This window comes from Betta splendens, chromosome 3 (assembly GCF_900634795.4).
Source record: "Betta splendens chromosome 3, fBetSpl5.4, whole genome shotgun sequence".
Taxonomy (NCBI): Eukaryota; Metazoa; Chordata; class Actinopteri; order Anabantiformes; family Osphronemidae; genus Betta; species Betta splendens.
In genome coordinates, this window is record NC_040883.2 from 14269902 (window position 1) to 14291780 (window position 21879).

Here is a 21879-nt window from a genome sequence, read left to right on the forward strand (position 1 = left end):
CGGGCGTCCGTCACTAACTGCTCTCTTGGCTTCTCAGAAAACAACACGGGCTCGAGTAAGTGGCCCAGAGGCGGCGTTGGCGCTCAGTTCAGCGGCTCACGGTTCCCGAGCGGCGTTTGCAACCTGCGTCACCTGACGCAAAGACAGAAACGCGACGCCGGTGAGTAAATACGCTGATTTCATCGCACCCGCTCCGTCTGCTGTGAGAAGCGAACTTTAACGCTGGCTCCAAACGGGCGCCTAATGACGCGGGCCACGCTGAAAGTTGTTGGAGAGTAAACCTGATGTTCCGTGTGTTTCACCTGTTGCAGCCACTTGGTGTGAAACGTCCAGAACCGCGTGAGCCCAGCTAAGCTAGCAGCCGGGAGGATTCCACTAATTCTGCCTTTTACACATCATTTATGCGCGTATTGTGTTCACACTGTCACCCTGAATTTAAGCCGTGACTCGCGATTAGCGAGGCCCCGTTCACGTTACGTAACTTCAGAACATTTCCCCTCAATATAAATCGTTAAACGTCGACAATCTCAGCGCGTTTCTTCTTTAACCCGCACGTAATGCTGAACTAACAGGGGTCAGTGAAGGCGTCACGGACGCTGAAGGACAGTTGAGTTTCCTGCGGGAAAACACAATGACAGGAAAAAGCTGCGCGCTGGTCGGACTCCTCGTGCAGGAAACGTGTGAGACAAAGGATGAAAGCACCTGTTGCATCCTCTTTAACGTGTCCCCGACTCGACTCTGCCTCCAGGACCAGGCTTTCTCCTCCTTTAGGCCGTGATGGTGACTGACATGTCAGCATAGAGCTGGTTGCATCACACCTTACGTTAATGACGAGAGACACCATTCATCAGCATCAGGGTGTGGAGACACTGAATGCAGCTGTAAATATACAAGGGTCAAACCCCCGTGTTGGATGCAGCCCTATCCTGTTGGTGGTGCATTATTTGTGAGTAGGCCCCATTCTCTCCATAGGTTTGCCTTGGTGTGATAGGACCCGTGTGCATCTGTATTCATTGTGCCATCAGGTACAAGGGGACGTTATCAGCGAGGCCAACAGGAACCCGTTGGAGGCCCATTGTAAACACCCAGTGGATGCTGATTGCTTTGTCTGCGCCGGCTTCAGGGGCGTAAATGTGACGGCCCATTCAGTGCTTTACTTCACGCTATTCGCCTGGACCTCCATGTTTACGGCCAGCTGTGATCTCGGGATCCGGCTGCAAATCCGCCAGTTTCGGCGACGGCCGCCGTCATTCGAAACGAGACCAAACTGGGCTGAATAAGGGCGTGTTGCTTTCTTTTATGACCAGAGAAACAAGAGCAAACAGTAAATCCACGCATAAGTGCAGAGATGCTTTAATGTTTGATTCGAGGCGTATGTCATGCTGAATTATGTAGTGTCTCACGCAGCCCGTCTTAAATCTTTCCTGCAGAGGTGGGGTGCCTGATCCAGGGAGAGGGATTCATTTTCCTCCTGCATTCCTGATGGAGCCGCACAAAGTGACTGGCATTCCCAGCAGCGGAGCGCAGCGTGGACACACTCAGCCCCGCCCCTCCAGGCCCAGTAATGGAGCGGGAACCTACGGACTTAGCATCCGCGTCCAGGGGATAGACGGACACCCCTACGTGGTCCTCAACAACCAGGAGCGGGCTTCGCAGTCACACCCTGATCCCAACGGTAACGGCTACGTGGACTCGGAGGGCTCTTTTATTGAAAACTACCAGGAGTATGACTTCCGAGGAGGCAAGGAGCTGGGATCCAACAGTCCCTTCATGGAGTACCGGTCTCAGAAGGCGACCGCTCCCCCCGCTCCTCAAAACGGTGTCACGGACGCGCCGGGGAAGAAAACCTCGCAGCTTCTGAACTTCCAGAAGCACCCGGAGATCCTCCAGCCCTACGACCCCGAGACCAACTCCCTCAACCTCCAGGGCGTCCACAGCTTGCCTTCAGCGGCTCCGCCTGCGGATGAAACGGGCCGCCAGCGCCAGGCTTCCCCGTCCACACCTGCTGGGCCACAGACACAGAGAGGGCCTCCTCCATCCCACACTCTGAGTGCGACGGCGAAGCCTCAGCCTCAGCCTCAGACCCGACCACAAGCTCAGCCACAAGTGGCTCAGCCACAGTCCAAAACTGCTGTCTCTAACCTGCATCCACCGCAGTCCAAACTGTCTAAAACCCCGGTGCAGCCTCATCCCTCCGCTGTCTCCAGTCCTCCAAGTGAGCACAGCAAGGCGCCCAGGCCCCCCAGCTCCGTCAGCAGCCCCGGCTCCAGCCTGGAGCGCCCTGGGCGTGAGCCCGACGTCCTTCCTCTGCGCAGGACGGACTCCAGCGGCCCGGTTCTGCAGTCCTCCTCCCGCTCGCGGCACTCCTCCTCCTCGTCCACCTCCAGGGCTGCGGGGGACGAACAGGCGGAGGCGCTGTACGCGGGCACCATCAACCGCCACCAGAACCGCCGCTACATCCCCTTCCTCCCCGGCTCCGGCAGAGACATCGACACCGGCTCCATCCCTGGAGTCGACGAGCTCATTGAGAAGTTCGACGGGAAGGACGGCGGCGGGCACCAGCGGCGGGGCAGGGCCGGGCGCAGGAACCGGATCAACCCGGACGACAGGAAGCGCTCGCGCAGCGTGGACAGCGCCCTCGGCCTGCGCGGCGACTCCAGCTACGCCAGCGAGTTCAGCCGGCAGCGGGGCACGTCCATGGAGCACGTCCTGCGGCCGTCCCAGCTCCGGCTGCAGAAGGCGGGCGGCATCCAGGACTCCTGGCTCTCGCTTGTGGATGGGAAGGTGGAGTCCAAGGCCTCGGCGCGCGTCACCAGCGCGCCCGGCTCCCCCCAGAGCACCGTCTCCAAGGCAGTGGGCTCCATCCAGGGCTTCAGAAAGCAGCCGCCTCGCTCCCATTCACTGCCGTTCAAGAGGAAGGAGGGCGAGGACGGTGATGCTGCAGTCACAGCGCTTTCATCAGCGTCGCTGTCCAAGCCCCCGTCTGCAGACAGACAGGCCGGCGCGGAGGCAGACGCTCAGGTGACACGCTGGGGCCCCGGGGCTTTAATGGAAATGTCTGTGGTTTGAAATGAATATACTTCATCAATGTGTTTGTTGTCGGCAGAATGAGCATTATGATTGTGAGAAATCCAGCTTTCCCCGCTTTGTTGAGACCGCTCTCGTTTTACGTCCTATCCAGGCGACACCTGATCTTCTGAAAGGTCAGCAGGAGCTTTCACAACAAACACATGAGGAGACGGCTAAACAGATTCTGTTCAATTACCTCAAGGATGGGTGAGTTATTCTGAGTTTCCTTTTAATGTACACTAATTTTAAGGTTCATGAGCTCATTTGATAAACAAATGTGACCAATTATAAAAATGTTACACTCTTGTTGATGGCGTGTATTTTTACCCCTGAAGATAAAATCTCCATGTGTCCCATGAGTCAAGACATTGTGTAAATGGGTTTGTATCATAGCTGTGCTGTTTGTGCTGAAAGTGAAGGAATGTTCTCCTCGTACACTCCCATCTACGCTGAGGGATCCGCTCGTCTGCAGTGTTTTCTTACACAACCTTGTTTTGTTTTTTTGCCGTACTGTGAAATCGGGGAAAGGCACGTTGGGTTAAAAGGTCAAGCTTGAAGGGTTTCTGCATTTTATATGGCATCTATGTGGAGTCATGAGCTAGAGACCGCGTGGTAATGTCGAAGGAGAACAGGAAACTGCCTGGGTGTGTCGGACCCACAGGTCAGGAGTCACAGGACAAAGGAAAGGAAACACAGATGGAAGTGTAGGGGCTGAAACTGAGCCACATTCCCAAGGCCCAGAAGACAAACATTCACCAACATGGGGCCGTAAAGGTTTAATGGAAATCATCTGTATGAGGGGAGTGAACGTCTGGGGGCTTGGCTTTCTGCGTCTGCCCTGTAACTGAATCAACGAATGTATCGCCGCTGTCATGTCAAAGTGTTGCAACTCTACAGTATTGCTGGTGTTTTTACTTAAGATGGAGGATTAAATGTTCTTCTGGTGGGTGGGGAGAATCCTCCCATCCTCTGACTCTAAAGCGTGTGTTGTTTAACAGCAAAGACAAAGCTGCTCGTACAGAGCCTCCAGTGTTTAAAAAGTTAAGGTTATTGCTCACACGTACTCAAACCAGTCCCACCAGTGGGTGAGGCTGGGTTTGGTGCAGGTGAGCAATAACCTTAACCTTTACTGGTACCAAAATCAGATTTACCGGTGGGCTTGACTGGTTTGGAGCAAAATCAGTGCACTCTACTGTAAATGTTTGAGAAAGAAAGCTACAGTTCCATTTGATTTTCTGTCCCTGTGCTTCATAGTTTTCTGGGTGAATGTAATGTAATGTGAATGAGTAATGAAGCCGTTTGTCCTGTGAGCTGACACATCAAAGCACCGTGATCCTTCCTGACCCTTTCTAAGCCGGGAATGAGTTACTCTGTTCCCAGAACAGTTGGGAATTAATTCCTGATCCCCCAAACACTGAGAGAGTTTTTTTGTAATCTTCAATAACACGTGTGTTAACAGGGACATGTTTTTGAATGGGGCTGTTTTTCATGTCAACAGAAGCAACGATAATGATGAAGCGACAAAGCGAAAGGTCAACGTCGTCTTCGAGAAGATACAGACGCTGAAGTCTCGGGCCACAGCGAGCGCACAAAGCGACAACAAAGTGAGCCGTTGTGTTCTTATCTCGCTCCACTAGGACTTAAATGAATACATAATAATATAATATCCCTGCTGTGTACAGCCAACCGCATGTTGACCCTACATTTGGGATTTGGAGGGGTACCTATGCTGTAGAGGCCAGTAATAAAGACGTGAGGCAGTGTTTTAGATCAGCCGGCTCAGATTTACAGACACAAACATTTATTCTATCTTCATAATTCAAAGAAAACATTCTGTTCACCCTTCCTGTTTAGTTTAATCCAGTGAGAAAGACTGAGACCACAAAGCGTGTGGGAGTGAGGCTTGTAAAACTCGCTTAAGACACTCTGACTCTTTAGTTTGCTTTGAATGTTAACCCGGTTTAAAGGAATCGGACTAATCTAAGTGTAAAATGTGTTCTTCACCCAGTCTCAGGATCACGCTGCACAGGCCAAAACTCTGCAGGAGCAAAACTCCCAACTGGAGAAAGAAATAGACGAACTGAAGAAACAACTGGATGAGCAAACCTCGGTAACAATGCCGTTCTGTTGATGGTGACTTGTCAGTCTGTTGCTACACTGCTGTAGCTTGAGAAAATCCTTGGACTAAGCTGATCACGACTCCTAGTTTATAGTTCAGTTTTTATTAAGAGTATCTTTAATATGTAGAATAGTCCCTGCTGACAACACTCCTGTGAAACCATGAGGGATAATGCTAAACGTCTAATGCATTGGTGTCTGTATACAGTGTCTGCAAGCAAATGTCACTAATAATAGGTTTCACTAATAAGAATCAGGCTGGAAAAAGGACCGCAGCGAGTTTGAAGGAGCTGCAACAGGAGCTGGAGCGGAGTACGGAGGAGTGCAAGCGTCTGAAGGAGAAGCTGGCTAAAACCGAGGTGGAGCTCCAGATGACAGTGGAGGAGTAAGTGGAGCGACATGATTATTTCTGCTAGTGTCTTGTACTGTAGGAAGCGGCCTGGTGGAGAAGCTTCTTGTAGGCAGGTGTAGGATGTCTGTTGATGTGGCTCAGCGTGTTGATGGTTACTAAGGACGTCACCACGGCACCTGTGTGCATCTTGGTCTGCTGGGTTTCTTTTTCACTTTCTACATTAATGTGTGCTGGTCACTTGATTTTCCTATCATTCCAGCACAGAGATCTTTTGCCCAAGTAGAAAAACACACAAGTTAAAGTTCTTCCATAAATTGATATTTTGTTCAATAGGCTCCGTCTACTCATCGCTTTTAACACAGCTGTTTTTAAGGGAGGTAGGGTTTAGTTGAGTCATTCATTGTGATCACTGCCCTGTGAGCTTCACATTCAGGCCCAGCACAGGTGCAAGTTCAGGTGCAGGTGTGTATCAGCATACACACACACACACACTGTGCTGTGTTGTGACTCGTTGTGTGGCGTGTCAGGCTGTTCCAGGTGAAGATGGAGAGGGAGCAGCACCAGACGGAGATCAGAGACCTGCAGGATCAGCTGTCAGAGATGCACGATGAGCTGGACTCTGCGAAGAAGTCGACCTCAGATGGGGAGAAAGACATCATTATGGCGGTAATCATCCGGTTCATCAATGTTCTTTTCATTCACCCCTTAGAACAACCAAGGGTGTTTTTGTTTTGCCTCTTGAAAACTAAAACCATCTTTATAAATTCATATGATGACATTATTGGAAGTTTCTGATTCAAGATTAAAATTGTAGCTCAATATCTTTAGTGGTTAACTTAAACATCTCAATATGTTGAAATATTTCTGCTTGTTGTTGAAAAGTAATCAAGGAGAAATCAAATCACCAACTTGTCGCCTTTTCCACAGGACATGATGCAGCTCAAACTGGAGATGCAGGAAGTTGCTCTGGCCAAGGAGGAGCAGGAGGAGCTGCTGAGAAGACGAGAGAGGGAGCTGACGGCTCTCAAAGGAGCCCTGAAGGAGGAAGTGGCCGCTCACGATCAGGAGGTGGACAAGATGAAGGAGCAGTACGAGAAGGAACTAAACCGGCTGCAGACGTCTTTGGAGGAGGCCAAGCAGGTAGGGGTTCAGCCGAGCCTTGCTCTCCGTTTGGCTCCCTCGGTTCGCTCCTCCTCGTTTCCTTGGCTCTCGCCCTCCCTCCTGTCCAGAAACACACCCTGTCACAACCGGGTGACGATAAGCATCACATCAGCGTATCTGTTCCTGTGTGCTGGTCATTGGAGGTTCTGCCTGTTATCACATGCTGTTTACCCTTTTTGCTAGAAAGCTGTTTGTTTGCTGATGATATAATGAGGGCAGCTCAGGGTAGATGATGAAAGACCAACAGCATATGTGATTCCAGTTTTGTAGGGTTTGAGTGGTGGTTCCCATCTAGAGATTTTCCAAATGATACAAGTGAAAACTTTTGTTTAGCTTGTTCACATACTTGAGCTGTGTCAACAGACTGATAAGCTAAAATCAGAACAATGTAGCGGTTAAATGAGCCTCAGGGTCCAGAACACAGGTGCGTCTTGTATCTTGGCTTGTTTTTCTGTGGAAAAATGTTGCTACATTAAAGTGACCAAATGAAAACTGCACATCATATTTAGACCGGCCTTTAACGTGCTGATCTCAACAGCAGATGATCAGAAATGAAGCCAGCTGTTGGATTGAACAGTGGACAAGGTGATTTAAACTGAGACGAGCAGGAGATGTTCTGAAGACTCATTGTTTTCAGTGGGTTGTTGCTGAGTCGTGTGCGTCCTGTTTGTCTCCAGGAGTGGAAGTGTTCCTTGTTCGCGGCTTCCTGCGGGCCTGTTGGGGGTCTGCTGCATGCGTCTATGGCAGCGTGTCCTTTTTGTTGAGCAGAGGCTCCGCTGTGGGAGCATGTCATCAGGGGTTTGTCCATTTTGGAAGTGCTTCACAAGATGAAGTCATTGTTTCTCTCAAGAGTCGCCAGTTTCTAGAACCTTTTTTTTTATTTTTGTCCTTGAAATAATATCCTGTCTGTAACAAAGACTTAAACAATTGACTGTTTCAGATATTCTGAAGAAACGTGCTTCACCACTGCTTTTCTGCCTTGCCTGTCTGCGCTACAGGTTACTGTATGAGAGAGGTTCAGATGAAGGGGCAGCTGGGTGTCGTTCTACTGTACGTGGACTCGTGTAGGTGGAAGGTGTGGACTGAGCTGTACATTTGGTGCTGCTCCCTCTTTGTTGGCCCTGACATTTCTGGTGACCAGAGCAGCTCTGCAGAGAAGAATGCTGGAAACTGGAGCACTAAATTGCTCTGTATACTAGTTAATTGCAGTGGCAAACCATCACTAATCTAATGAGCTGCTGTTCCTGTGTTGCGTCGTGTTCCCTCTTCTTTCTGTCCCTTGAAAGAGTTGGGCTTATTGTGGACCCCAGTCAATCATGAATGATGAGTCTGTTTCACACAATTATAGCAGCGGGGGTTGGGACATGCTGAATAAGTGGGTCAGTATGTTGTGGAAAAGGGGATGTGTGGGCCAGCCCCCATGAAAGGAGTGCTGGGCCTGTTTTGTGTCTTTAGTTGAAAGCCGCATTATCTTTTCAAGGGCTTGAAATCTGTGGAATTTTATCAAGGTTGAAAATTCCCGGTCATAGTGACCTTTCTTGCTTTAAGGTATTGGCCACTGCAGTTGTCTGCAAAAGCGGATTCAAATTTGCGCTCGTTAGCGCGTGCTGGTATGCAAGACATGTGGAAAGATGAGATGCAGTGAGTGGAGCGATGGATTTGTTTCCAGGAATGTTGGGGTCAAAGTGGAGAATGTGCACCCTGCAGTCGCCTCCTCCTCCTTCCCTCACCTCTAGCTCTGTATAGATGTGTCTGCTCTGACCTGCAGCACCGGCTCAGGTCTTTCCATTTGTAGCTTTGCAGGACAGCTGCATCTTCATCTCTGTAGCACTCTATCCTGTGTTGGAGGCTTTATTGGGTCTCGGCCCTTCTCTCTCTCTGTCAATTACACTCCTACACATACAGTATCACCTACAGCCCTAAGCCATGTTGTTATCATCCTCTAATCTCTAACCTCAATCCAAAATCTTTTCTTTTTCATTTCCTAACTCCACAGTTTTCACACAGGGCTCCACAGTGATCTCCCACTCACCCGTTCATTTTCTGGCAGATGTCATTCTCGCCACTCTATCTCAGGCTGCCTCTCGAGTAATCACTGCCAACGTGTGAACTGTCTCGCTGTCTGATCATCAAACTTGGGGAGCCCAGAGAAGAGTTTCCCCCTCAGGCTTGTTTTGAAAGTAAAGGCTCCCACATGAGTCTGTGTGTTTGATGATAGCACTATTTTTCCCAGCGTAGCTTTAGGAGCTGATTTAGCAGGCGACTGGCGCGGGGAGGAAGGAGACCATGGAGTGTTTCTGGATCTTGACAGAGAGTGCAAGGAATTACCCGTTTATCCTCCTTCTAAGTCTTGAAGTAGCTTTAACGATAACTTTATCGATATGAGCACACCCAAAAAACAGGACCCAGAAAACACATTTAAGTTAATCAAAACGGGCAATTTAGAAAATGTGAGGGTTATGTGAGGGTCAGGCCTGCGTGGAAGTAGGCAGTGGCCTGGATTCATGTTTGTTATTCCTTCGCTCTGCTGCGTGTGAGCGCCGATGTGGTGGGAGCTAAAACAACTGGCAGGAGTCAAGTTAAACACACATCACCTGTTGAGATCACAAAGAAAATTTGAGCCTGGTGGTTTAAACTGACTGCTCACGCTCTTCAAGCTGTGCTTTTAATGCTGTGCCGCATGTTTGCTTTTGTAGTTCTAGGCAAGTCCTTTTTTTTTCTTTTCTTTCATGGTTCTGTTTAGTTTTTTGTTTTTTCCTCCATTTATGGTCTAGATTATAGAAAAATTGAGTTTAAAACTTATCAGTCCACATTTTGATGTTTGATTTGAATTTCTACAGCCTTAAACATTAGGACTTGACTGTATGTGAGCTGTGGCGTCCTGGCTTTGTGTTACTGTACGTGGATGGATGTGGATTGTGGCCTTGCAGGTTTGTTCATTCAGAACTTGTCTGCATTGGCCTTTAGCCTGGAAAACCTGAACATGGGGTTTTCTGGTGAGACTCTGACTGCGTTTTGGCCACGATGGAGGTGTATGATTTATGACCATTCACAACAAACCTTCATAATTTTTGATGAATGCTCTGCTATTGGTTATTTTGTAGAAGTGGTACATCTGTTGCAACGTTTCGCATCGTATTTTAAGAGAAATGAATGGATGTGCAGGTCTTGGGTGCAGATCAGATCCAGAAATGTTTAATGTGTAGAAGCAGCAAAGTGGTGAACATGAGATCATGCTCCAGTATGATTACGTCTGGTCTCAGGAAACTCCCTAAAAATACATATTTAGTATGAGACAGGATTGGAAGGACTTTCATAAAGTTTCCCTACAGTATTTAGGAAGTCATCAGTTGGTGATTACAGTACACCTAAGTTTAATGCTTCTGCTCCAGAGGGTTTTACATTAGGATTTACAGTATGTTTACTTTTTTCTGATTGAACCCAGCTGTTGATTCACATGCTGAGCTGTGATGAAGCCACATTAAAGGATTATGCATCTTTAAACCTGTTTAGAGTCTTACAGCCGTTACTTTGTGCATCACTGTATCTTGTAGTATCTCTACTGTATGTGGTCTGGCTTTGCACAGACTCTTCTAAAAGCAGGTGTGTGTTACAGTTTCTCTGACGGCAAGACAAGGTTTGATTACTGTGCCCCTTTGACCAGAGAAATGTCAATGCTTCTCAGCTGTCACGTTTTAATTTCTGCTTCAATCCTACCTTTGAGTCCGTGAGCGGCCCTCTGTTCCAGTTAACCTCAATGCCATTTGTTTAACTGAGGAACGTTGTTGTCTTTGTAACACATACTTTTTTCTGACACAGATGAAGGTATGTACACTCCCCGGGGGTTAGGTTCAGACAGTGATACCGTACAGGAAGTCACCTGAACATATTGGTGGCGTTTTATTTTACCGTGTCATCTTTGGTTATTGAATCACCTTCTTTCAGCAGCCACTAAGGCATTTTTACTTGACATAATGAGGCCACGTCAGTCAAAAAGCTCAAACCTGCAACATGGAAAAACAGGATGTGTGACTTTATTCTGTCTGCCACTATTCAAACAGTTACTGTAGTGGTCGGTGATCAGACAATGCACCTAAAGTGATGTGTTCACTGGTGTCTAATAACCTCCTGCATATTGTTGTCTTTTTGCAAGGCTCCATCTGCCAGTGAAGCTAGTGCACCAGTCAAATCATACATCATACACACTATCAGATAACAGACTAGCAACGAAGAGGCAAGAATCCTGAAGAATGACAAAAAGCGAAGTACGGACGGAAGAATTAGAGTTTACCAATATTATTAAAAAGGAGGAAATGTGAGGAGGCGAAACAAACCAGGCTTTGTTTGGTATTAGTCGATCGATTCATCATTGTTGCTGTGGACCCATTGTTATAAAAAAAGTCAGTTTGCATGCTTTTTCAGCTGTTGTAGAAGGAAGTCACGTGGTTCCGTGTGTTGTGGTTTGGATGGAGACCATTCACAGTAAGTGATTGGTCTGTTGTTAATCCTTTGGTTAAATATCATTAAACAATGTTATAAAATGTCTTACAATCTTTTGATATTAACTACTAAAGTCAAAAAAGTGTTTAGTGCTACTTATTATTATTCATTCAGAGTTTAGCTGTAGTGCCAACAGTTTAATTAAACAGTTTAATTATAATTGATTGATTAGTATCATCACGTGTTCCATGTTCTGAACTTGTATTTCTGATACCTGATAAGGAGATTCTCAAATGAAGCAAGTACAGTACAGTATTTTTTATTTTTATTTTTTTACTTCTTGTTTCCCTCTGAGCTGACTTATTGAGAATAAAGGAGAGAGCAAAGGTTTCGCTACAGCACACAACCTCAAACACACACTTTAGAGCTTGAGCTCCATTTAGTTAGTGGTGGTTAATGTGCAACTTTAGACAAACAGTGCAAGTACACAAGAGAACACAAGTAAAAGTTTGAGTTGGGGTCAAGGGGAAAATTGAATTGAGTTCCTTCATATTACCGCGTTCTCCTGATGTCGTATTAAGGCAGTGAAGTCGGCTCGTTGTCTCATATACTGTATCTCAGCTTATACTGTATAACCAAGCAGGTTATAAGTAAGTCTATAAAATACAGCCAATAAACCAATCATTGTCTAATAGGCAACAAAGTGATTGTTTAGTTAGCAGTAATCACTTATAGTAGTGATTGTTGGTTAATCATAATAAAACTTTAACACCTTTTAATCAATGAATTACTTTAGGGGCAAATGGAGGATAGTAATTAATCCTTATGAGTAAAGTCCTAAAAGCATTGGATGCTCACATACACGGCGGCGTCTCTGTCTGGGTGGCTGTGCCCGTGTTTTTACTGTAACTTGCATGACCCAGTGTGGGAAGTGGGGCAGAAGGAGACTAAACCTGTGTGTGTTGTTAAAGTAGAGCACCCACACCACTGACAGCCACTATCATTACCTTGTTATCCTGTGTTTAGTGCTACATCCTCATGAAGCCCATTGTTAGTCATGACCTCCTGTCCTTGGAACTGACACTAAAACAAAACCGTTCATTCAAAGAAACGTTTCACATGGGTAGAAATATCATTATATAAATTTTATTGTCTACGAAGTATTATTCAACCTGAATGTTGTTATGTTTGACTAATCTTATGAGGTGAAGAACTACAGTACAGTAAATAAACTAGTGGGTAGTGGCTGAGGCTGGCTCTTTCGGTGACGGGGGAAACTGGTCTGACTGGCCTCCACTCAAGCAGGGAGGCACCTTCCTTGTACAGGATGTGCCTTTATTTATGCATGGTGACAACTAGCTGGGCTGACTGAGTTTCATCTTGTTCCTGAAACGATACTGAGAGTTGGTCGGATGAAGATTTGAGCAGAAAAGTTTTGTATAAATCGTTTACATCTTCAAATTTACAGCGATGCTCCAGGAAATGTAAAGCAGCACTCGGGGCCCCATACATTAACCTGCTGCAGCCGAAGTCTCATCAGATGATAAGGTGTCGGTTTCGCCTGCATTCATATCAGAAACTCGATCTATTAAGGCGATCTCTACAGAAATGTGCTTCTCAAGAAACCAAACCAGTTTTAGTTTCATGTCGGTGCTTTTTTGTGTGTCACAGCTACAGTATGTTACAGAGGAGTCTGTTCAGAGCGGAGAGCTGTGCAGTACATGCAGCGGCTACTTGGAGAGTGACAAAGTACAGTGTGTGCAGGGAGACGGCACTGAGCCTGTTCAGCGCGTGCAGGTGAACAAGTGAGGAGAACCTCACCTCTGTGCTAAACAGGAAATACTCAACCAGTTATTGAAGATTCCACATCTGTGCCAACATCTGGCTTCCATCCAAATTGTTAGGCTGTTGACTACTGAAGGAGCCACTGAAACCTGCTTACAATTCTTACCTTGTGAGACAGATGCATAGTTCTGCTAATCTATGGCTCCTTCCCTCCCTCACATCCTGCAGGCTCACAGCCCTGTAACCCAACTATTACATCACCACTACTGCAGTAGCATCAAGTTGTAATAAGTACACAGCATTGTTCCTGTAACCGTCTGTCTTTGTCAAGGCAACAAAAATCATTAAAGTGTGACCGAACAAAAACAGGCCATTGTTATGCAGCGTCCGATCAGCAGCAAATCTTCAGTGAGAAACTGATCAGTGCAAATAGCTGCTTGTTGCATGAAGCGTTTCAAAGGTCCCATCATGCGCCACTGCTCCGAGTCACAGACTGCTGCTTCCTTTGTGCTGAAGCCTCCCGTCTTGTGCTGCTGTGCAGGGCAGCGCGGCAGTGGCGCGTGAGAAGGCCGACGTGGAGGCAGCCAAGGGCGCGGCCGAAGGCCAAGCCGGGCGGCTGACGCTGGAGGCCGAGCGGCTGCGCAGACGGGCGCAGGAGCTGGAAAACGAAGTGGCCAAACTCAACCGCATCATTGATGAGGCCAAGCTGCAGGAGAGCAGGCTGGGAGACCGAGTCGGTCGTCTGGAGGTGAATCTATCTAAAAACCTACTGTACCAACTGATCAGAGTCCTATTATATTGACTTTGCGGTCCTTCTCTTCACCGTGGCGTGTGTAAGTCTTATATGTATGTTTACTCGACAGAGGGAGAAAAAGCAGTTAGAAGAGTCACTGGCAGAAATTAGGGAGCAGGAGGAGGAGATGTCACGTGCCAACCGAGCGCTGACGACCCGTCTGGAGGACGTGCAGGTGAGATTGGCAACGCTGCACTTCATGCATAGGGAAGTGTGGGTTTCAGTGACGAGCTTGGTTTTACTGTCTGCAGAGGAACTTGTCCAAACTGGGCAGTGACTATAAGGAGATGGAGGAGAGGTTGAAGGAAGAGAGGAATCAGAAGGAGCAGTTCAAGACCATGAAGAATGACATAGAGGACGAAAGGAGGCTGCTGGATCGTACAGTGGACAAGCTTCAGAGGGAGGTGAGTTTAAAGTTTAAAAAGCATGTTGCTTACTTTAAAAGTACCAGTAAGTATTTGTGCAAAGGAGTCTCTGTGACTCAAAACTGTGGTGTCTCTCTCTCTCTCTCTCTTGCTGTGCCTGTAGATGAGCGACATTGTGGAGTTGTCCCAGTCGTCCACTCGGGAGCTGCAGGAGCAGATTGATATTTATAAGGAGAAGAACCGTCGGGAGTTGACAGAGCTTCAGAAACTGCTGAAGGAGCGAGGACAAGAGCTGGACAAGAGCCTGCTGACTACCAAAACCCTGCAAGAACAGGTACAGAGGCCTGCGTCAGACGGGGCAGACGCGGGCTGAGAGGAGGCGCCAGCTCAAATGCTGACTCTGCGTTCGGGGCCAGCCTGATTAAATCATTAGTCAGACCGACTGAGGCCTCCCATGCAGCTAACCATGTTCTGACTCAACCGGGTTTCCTCCCTCCACCATCACCTCATCCTGTCCGTTCAGAGACCGGTGTCAGAGACCGGTGTCATCGTTGGGGAATGTCTGCTCCCCGCTGCCCTTTCAAACCCAAAACATAGCATTAAGGTGCAGCGGCCGAGCTGAGTCAAGTCACCAAAGAGAGTCTTTGGTTATAAATGAATGTTTACGCTCAGTAGCAGAACTAAAAGGACGCGGCCGGTTCTTTTGTTATAACTTGACATATGACCATGACACTTCAACGCTGAATCCCAGCAGCCTGTGACCACTGCGTCTAAAAGCTCTGCCCATGTCAGCTCTTTGGAATGTCAAGAATGTTTTTGTTGAATATGAAAATGAATACATTTAGTCAGTCTGTGTCAGAAGGGGGCGGACGGTGATCTATTACCAAACTGAGATGAGACGATGCATATTAAGGTTACTAAGATATAATGGAACCTTGTTTTTGTTCAATGAGGGTAAACGTTAACGTGAGCATCTTGTTTTAGGGAGTTTAAAAGCACTGTTTTAAGGTTTGATTCGTGATAAACAGAATATGTAGCTAATGCTTTTCCCTCTGGGCTTCGTGAACTCCTTCAGATAAATAGTGCCCTGTATTGTGTTGCTTGTCGTCTGTTCTCCTAACGTGCGCACAAAGCTCCAACGAGCACAGTTGTGATGTGATACAGTTGGTCTTAATGCGCCGTACCAGGAAGCAATGTGTCAGTACAGGGAAGAAACAGAAAACCTGATGATGGACGAAGGAAACCATTCAAATATTTGTAGAAGAGGTTTGCAAATGTTTAATGAGGAACATGGAAGGAAATGCGTTAAACATGTTTGGTCTTAAGGACACATGCAACGTCCCCTAACTCCATAAACAAACTGTCTGTTTATAGTTGGAAAGAAAAAGAGCATTTATTGATTCATTAATTTTCCCTCTGTGGGAGGAACAATCTTCTACAACCTCTAGTCATCATCTGTAGTAAGTCGAGTCCACATGTCGGGGTCAGTGCTCAGGTTCTCCTATTTTCTGTGTGTATCCACGGTGTGTGCGTGCGCGCATGTGCGTGTGCAGCTGCAGCTCAGGAAGAGGAGGATGTCAGGGTTGTGATATCATTGTTGTTAAAGCTGTGGTGGCTGACTTCACATCCTCCTCCTCTGCATCTCCTGAGATACCGGATCCAGGAAGTCCACTTTTCCAGCTGCTCCAAAGTTCACAATCACTGTCCACCCATGTGACCCATGCAGAACATTACAGAATCGCAAATGTACTGAGGGCAGCAAAGGCTTTGAGTTCTTGTGATGAATCAGTATATTATATTGGTGTATTACCATCATAACACATTCATTTATTTTGAAAACTTGCTTATGCGGTCACTATTCAGGTCCTGAGGGAGGATGCACAATTATCCCATTACACTTATTATCAAGTCTTTGTATGCTCTGCTTTGCTCTGTGGCTTAAATTACTGTAGGTCTCTCTTAGGTTGAGATGGAGTATGTAATAATTCTGCACTAATAGACAAATATTTGTTCCTGTGAGAATTGGAGGCAGATGATGAATTTTCATTGTTTTGGCATTAAGCAGTGGGGGCAGTTTTCCAGCTGTGTGGGGCACTGCTGATGAGGAAAACGCTAGCTGTGATGAATTCATTAGTCACTCAGGGAAGCCATATAATCATTTCCCTAACCAGCCACTAAATTGTTGGTTGTGGCTGCAGTGGTAACGCATGACAAAGACCCAAGGTGACGCATTAAACGGTGACATGGGCTGTTTGGGGATTTCAGGAATAAGACGTCACTTTCAATTAGAGTCAAATGCGTTTGCATGAAGTTTCAGTAACATTTTCTAGGCATTGACATGTAATGATGCGTTTCAGCTGTCCCAGCGTGAGGAGAGTCTGCGGCAGAGTCAGAGGGAGCGGGAGGAAGCTGTGCTGGGGCAGAGGACGCTGGAGAAGAGGGTTCAGGATCTGGAGGCGGAGTTGGAGGCAAAGGCGCACGCTAAAGACGACCGATCTCGGCAGATGAAACTAATGGAGGTAAATAAATAAAAAAATGCAAGAAACAAGTATATGGAACAAGCATCATGATGCAGCGCATGTGGATGCAACTCTGCAGGACAGGATCGCGCAGCTGGAGTTGGACCTTGAAGAGGAACATCAGAATGGAGACCAGCTGATGGACCGGATCGACCGAGGACGAGAGCAGGTAGAACACGGAGCCTCTCAACGCCCTGCTGTTACGTGTGCTCATCTCTCCACTCTGCTCCTCACACGTCTCTGTCCCATCGTTAACCTGTTGGTGGTTTCCACATCACTTGTTGCTTTGTCTTCCACAACTAACATCACGACTGCAGCCTCCAGTCTCGCAGCGAAAGACGTGTTTGTCGCCTTCAAAACAACCTCGGGTCTCAGGCAGGGCAGAAAGAATCAAATCACACGTCTGCACATACGCGGCACCATCCACACTGCAGCATTCTCCCTTTACTTCTGGCCTGGCTCAAGTGGAGGGTTATTGCTTTGTAAGATGATCTTGCGTAATCATTCAGATTGGCAGCGCGCCAGCGTGCTCTATCCACTTTTCATGGATCAGTCACAAAAGAGCCTTCTTAATGCACTGGCTGAGCCAAAATATGCAAGCTGCCAAATGTCTCAAGTTTGCAGGTTCTGGAGTTCACTTGTAAATTAGCTTCAGCAACTTCATCCGGAGAACAAACGCCGTTTTTGTGCTTGAAGTCAGTTTTCATATCCCAGCAAAAATCCAGCGCGTACCCACTCTTCTCTTCCCGCGCGATAAAGCTGCTGGATGATGGAGGCGCTGTGAAGTGCGATTGTTATCGTACGTGTGCTTCTAGGGATGCCGTTTGTTCTGTGGCGAGCACTCGCTAATCAGCAGGCGCATGTTGATTCTGGGCAGCTTGAAGCACTCACTGCTGGTTTTATGCTAATGCGGACGTCTTGCTCGTCCAGTGCTCGACATTTTACGGCACCTTTGTAAATGCAAAACCCTGAGCTCCAAAGGGTTCGTAACCTCTGCCGTCTGAGAACCAGAACCAAAGTTTCTGAGCAGAAATCGTAAATGAGGTACAAAGCGCCATTAAGAAAGATTTAGTGTAGTTGAGTTGAGTGTTTAAAATCTCCTTAAATGCTTTCCTTTAAAAAAAACAAAAGAAGGGGAGAGAAAAGAGTGGCATTGTGACAAAGTGGCACTGGTTCAGCACGAGCCTGGGGTTTGTTGTCACGGCAACGCCGGAGCTTTGTGCGATGGGAGCGGGGCCCGTGTTGTGAGCGCGCAGCGATGCGTGCGTGCGCTGGGTCTGTGGGGAGGCGGGCGGCATGTATGACTATGGGGCGGAGGGGGGGCGCGGCGCGGCAGGAGGAACACCTGCGTCTCTCCTGGCACCAGGTGCTCCTCTCCTGTCTAAATGAGAGTAATCTCCCCTCTCCTCTCCCGCCGTCTCTCACAAAGCAGATTAGTTTCGCTGTATGTTCCAGTCTGCTGATTCAGCTCCCTCAAGCACTGTGCTGGGTGCGCCAGTTATAGGGGCCATCGTTCATCGGCGCGGCCCGCTGTCACCCGCTAATTGGCATAAAATATCACCAATTCAATGCTTCTCTCGCAAAGAGAGAGCCATCACTGCTGTATTGATTGGTTTTCACCCTCTCTCCAGTTGTGTTCATCTAATCTCTGGCTTGATGTGATGTGAGTGGTGCTGTGGCACCAGATTAATATTAAATAATTGAGAAACACGTTCAACCATGTTGCCTAGGATTATATAGAACCAAACTACAAGGCGTAGCCATGATCAGCCGATGGCCTAAAACCTGCCTATGAGCACCTTTTTACTAAACGTCCTAAATACACGTGGATCTGTTTTAAAGCACAGCGTGGCAGTTTCTGTGTAAACAAGATGGAACACTGTAATTAGAGAAACCTACTCGGCTGGCAGGTTTGTACGGTGGGACTCAGCCAGGTTAGCTGTTCTCCCCTTCCCAGTGTTTATGCTAAGCTAAGCTAAACAGCTGCAGGTGGTGCTTTTTGTATTTTCCATGGGACCATGAGAATGGAATCAGATTGAACTCTCAGCAAGGAGGATGAGTAGTCCGTTAGCCAGCGTGTTCATAATGAATAGTGATCAATAGGCAGCATTTGACTCTGGGGTCTGATTATGTAAACACACACCTTCATTAAAGTCTCAGTGACTCTTTATTTTCTTCTCAGTGGCTTTTTCCTACTACAACTGCTTGTCACTAAGCTGGCGTAACAATCTGAACAAAAGCCGGAATGCAGTCCCGCAAGAAAATCCATCACCCAGCAATTAGTAATTAACTGGCGCCCTTTCAGTATTAACTCTTCTATTGTTGTGCAGTTTGACTCAGTTGGTGCTACAGTGGTTTCTGCTGTGAGAGTCATAATTACAGTCCTCCGACTGCGTGGGAGTGTAGCAATGACGGTGTCTGGACTCGGCTTGACAGGTGGAGCAGATGAGGAGTGAGCTCCTGCAGGAGAGGGCTAGCAGACAGGACCTGGAGTGTGACAAGATGGCCCTGGAGAGACAGGTACACGCTCGGCCGTGTGGACGACAACGGCAACCACACCGACCCATGTCATCCACGTGTCATTATCACTTTCATTTGTATCCATTTTCACATCATAACAATTTTATGCAACTGTATAATTGTGACATCAAAGAGCATTTGTCTTGTTTAGCGGCTCTCTCTGTGTCTGTGTGACCTCTAGAATAAAGACCTAAAGAGCAGAGTGGATCAGATAGAAGGCTCGCAGAAGTCCAACAAAGAGGGGCTGGTGTTGCAGCTGGAAGGCCGCATACAGGAGCTGGAGGAGAGACTGGAGGCGGAGGAGAGGTGAGGCCAGCGCTCCTGCTGGGAGCAGAGATGAAGGTGGTGGAATGAATTAAAGTTTCGCCGTAAAGTACTGTACAGACTTGGTGTGCGGTGGTTTGGGCCTCAGAGCTGCACCTTCGGTGAGGGTACGGTCGTCTCACCAGGGTCTCTACTGTGAGTTCTTATGGTTATGTATGGGCTCCATGTGTTTCAGGGAGCGCGCAAACCTACAGGTGGTGAACCGTCGGCTTGACAGAAAGGTGAAAGAAATCATGATGCAAATTGAGGAGGAGCATAACTCGATGCAAGATCAGAAGGACCAAGTATGTAAAACACTCAGACTGGTGCTGGTGCTGCCCACATACTGCAAGCAGTTGTCGTCCTAATCCTTACTTCATGTTTCTACTTTCCTCAAGCTGAATCTGCGCCTCAAGGCCCTGAAGAGACAGATGGATGAGGCTGAGGAGGAGATCGACCGACTGGAGCACAGCAAGAAGAAGCTGCAGAGGGATCTGGATGAGCAGCAGGAGGCCAACGAGCAGCTCCAGAGCCAGCTCAAAGCCCTGCGAAGCGAGATGAGGTAAACACAGAACAGACCCAGGCCCAAGAATCAGACACGCACACACACACACGCGCACACACACGCACGCGCACACACACACACACGTCCTTTGACAGTACGATGTGGTGTGTGTGTGTGTGTGTGTGTGTGTGTGTGTGTGTGTGTGTGTGTGATCCAGGCGTAAGAGCACCTCCGCTCCTCTGCTCAACAACATGGACGACGATGATGACGACGTCAGCACCGATGGGGAGACGTACTTCAGCTCGTCGTCGGGGTACAAGCGCTCGTCGAGTCAGGACAATGTGCTGTCCCCCTTCAGTATGTAGACGAACAAGAGCCGGTCTTAGCGTCACTGTTGGACCAACTGTAGATATTAGACTACAACATTTGTGCGATCATTTGAAATCTTTTGTGTGAAGGAGGTCGCTTCGACCCGGATCTGGTGCCAGCTCAACGTCCATGAAGTCACTCAGTATTATTTGAAAAGCGGTTTAAAAAGGCCTTTAAAATTCTGTCTGGTGAAAATTAATTGTATACAGTATATTATTTAATTTGGCAGTTTTATTTTCGCACCAAGTCCAAAAATGTGAGTCTTGTTCTGGGTGTGTTCTTCAGCAGATGACTTTGCTCTTGCTTCTCGATCATCGTTGTAGCTTTAGTTTAACAGACTTTGATGCACTGCTCAACCACTTCTGCCTTTTGTGAACCATGTGAAGTTAACCCACTTTTTTTTATTCCTATCAATGTTTTATTTACACTGTCTGAATATTCATTTTTATATCTTTCATCAGATTATTTTACCTTTTTATTTTTTTTTACCTATTTTTTTTTTTATGAAAATCAAATCCAAATATTTGAAGTAATGCTTTTCAGTTGTTTTAAATTTTATGCACATTTAAATACACAATCTTGGATCAGTCATATTATTGAGGGAACAATAAATGAGGGACTAAAGTATGTAAACACCCGTTTTTATACAGTTTTATATGGTATATGACCAATCTATCCACAGAAGTTGTGTCACAGGTTACTCCTTCCATTAATGAGAGCAGGTTTCCTTGTATGTCTTCTGGAAAAAGCTTCAAACGACTACTAACTTGAATTTTTATGAATGCTGGTCTGTTTCATCTCTAAAGACATGTTGATACTGGAAATGCTTCTGAACGTGTGTTTTTGTGCTTTCGGAAGAGTGTGTGTGTGTGTGTGTGCATGTGTGTGTCTGCGCGCACACACAGTGAAGCCTCTTGTATCATATCAATGAAGAAGCAAAGTCCTCCTGACGTTTCCTTTAAAAGTGAATGAGGGGGTTTTTACAAAGTGACAATCCACGTTTCTCTACACTGTGATGATTTGCACTGCGCTGAATATGCCCAAGTCTGACACCTGTGGAGTGAGAGAGTGGAGACAAACTCTTGCCACTACCTCCCATGTTAATAAAACTCCTGCGAAAACAACTTACTCAGTCTTTTTGTGAATCGTGGCAGCTGAAGCCTCAGTCTTTTTTCCAGTGCGACGTCAAAGGTTCCTTCGGCGTATAAACTTTGACTGTATGTAAATTGTAAATAAAACTACAGTAATTGTGTTTTTCTTCATCTAAGCGTCAACATGTGCAGCATTTTAATGTTAAGCTGATTTAGTTAAGCTGATTGTACAGTATCATCTAGCTAGGTTATTTTAAACTCGAACAAAAATCAACTGGTTTCAAGAATGTTTTGAAACAAGATTAAGATTATTGTTATCGGGAAATGTAGCAAAATAAAAACCTTTATAACCAGCGACATCACACAGCAACAGGTTTCGTCGCAGACAGAATCCTGTGGCTGATGGAGAGCTGTGCGTACATACAGCTGCAGTACCTCAGTCCTACATTTCATGTGTAGATGTTCTTGGTAATGTTTTACGGCTATTTT

The 21879-nt window shown here is 47.0% G+C and overlaps 1 protein-coding gene across 1 annotated transcript; it reads left to right on the forward strand.

Moving 5' to 3' along the window:
- The first annotated feature begins 9 nt into the window (after positions 1-9).
- cgnl1 (cingulin-like 1) lies at positions 10-21561 on the forward strand. The gene is made up of 19 exons (XM_029143946.3): positions 10-160; positions 1431-3021; positions 3182-3276; positions 4568-4673; positions 5078-5179; positions 5439-5572; positions 6067-6205; positions 6467-6679; positions 13467-13673; positions 13789-13893; positions 13970-14122; positions 14247-14417; positions 16441-16602; positions 16682-16771; positions 19039-19122; positions 19304-19428; positions 19622-19730; positions 19824-19987; positions 20148-21561. The coding sequence occupies exons 2-19, from the start codon at positions 1483-1485 to the stop codon at positions 20293-20295; spliced, it is 3846 nt and encodes a 1281-aa protein (XP_028999779.1). The 5' UTR covers positions 10-160; positions 1431-1482; the 3' UTR covers positions 20296-21561.
- Positions 21562-21879: the final 318 nt, after the last annotated feature.

Coding starts and splice junctions, on each gene's coding strand:
- cgnl1 (XM_029143946.3), top strand. CDS start 1,483: ATGGAGCCGCACAAAGTGACTGGCATTCCCAGCAGCGGAGCGCAGCGT. Junction 3,022..3,181: donor GCGCGGAGGCAGACGCTCAG/GTGACACGCTGG, acceptor CGTCCTATCCAG/GCGACACCTGATCTTCTGAA. Junction 5,180..5,438: donor AACTGGATGAGCAAACCTCG/GTAACAATGCCG, acceptor TTCACTAATAAG/AATCAGGCTGGAAAAAGGAC.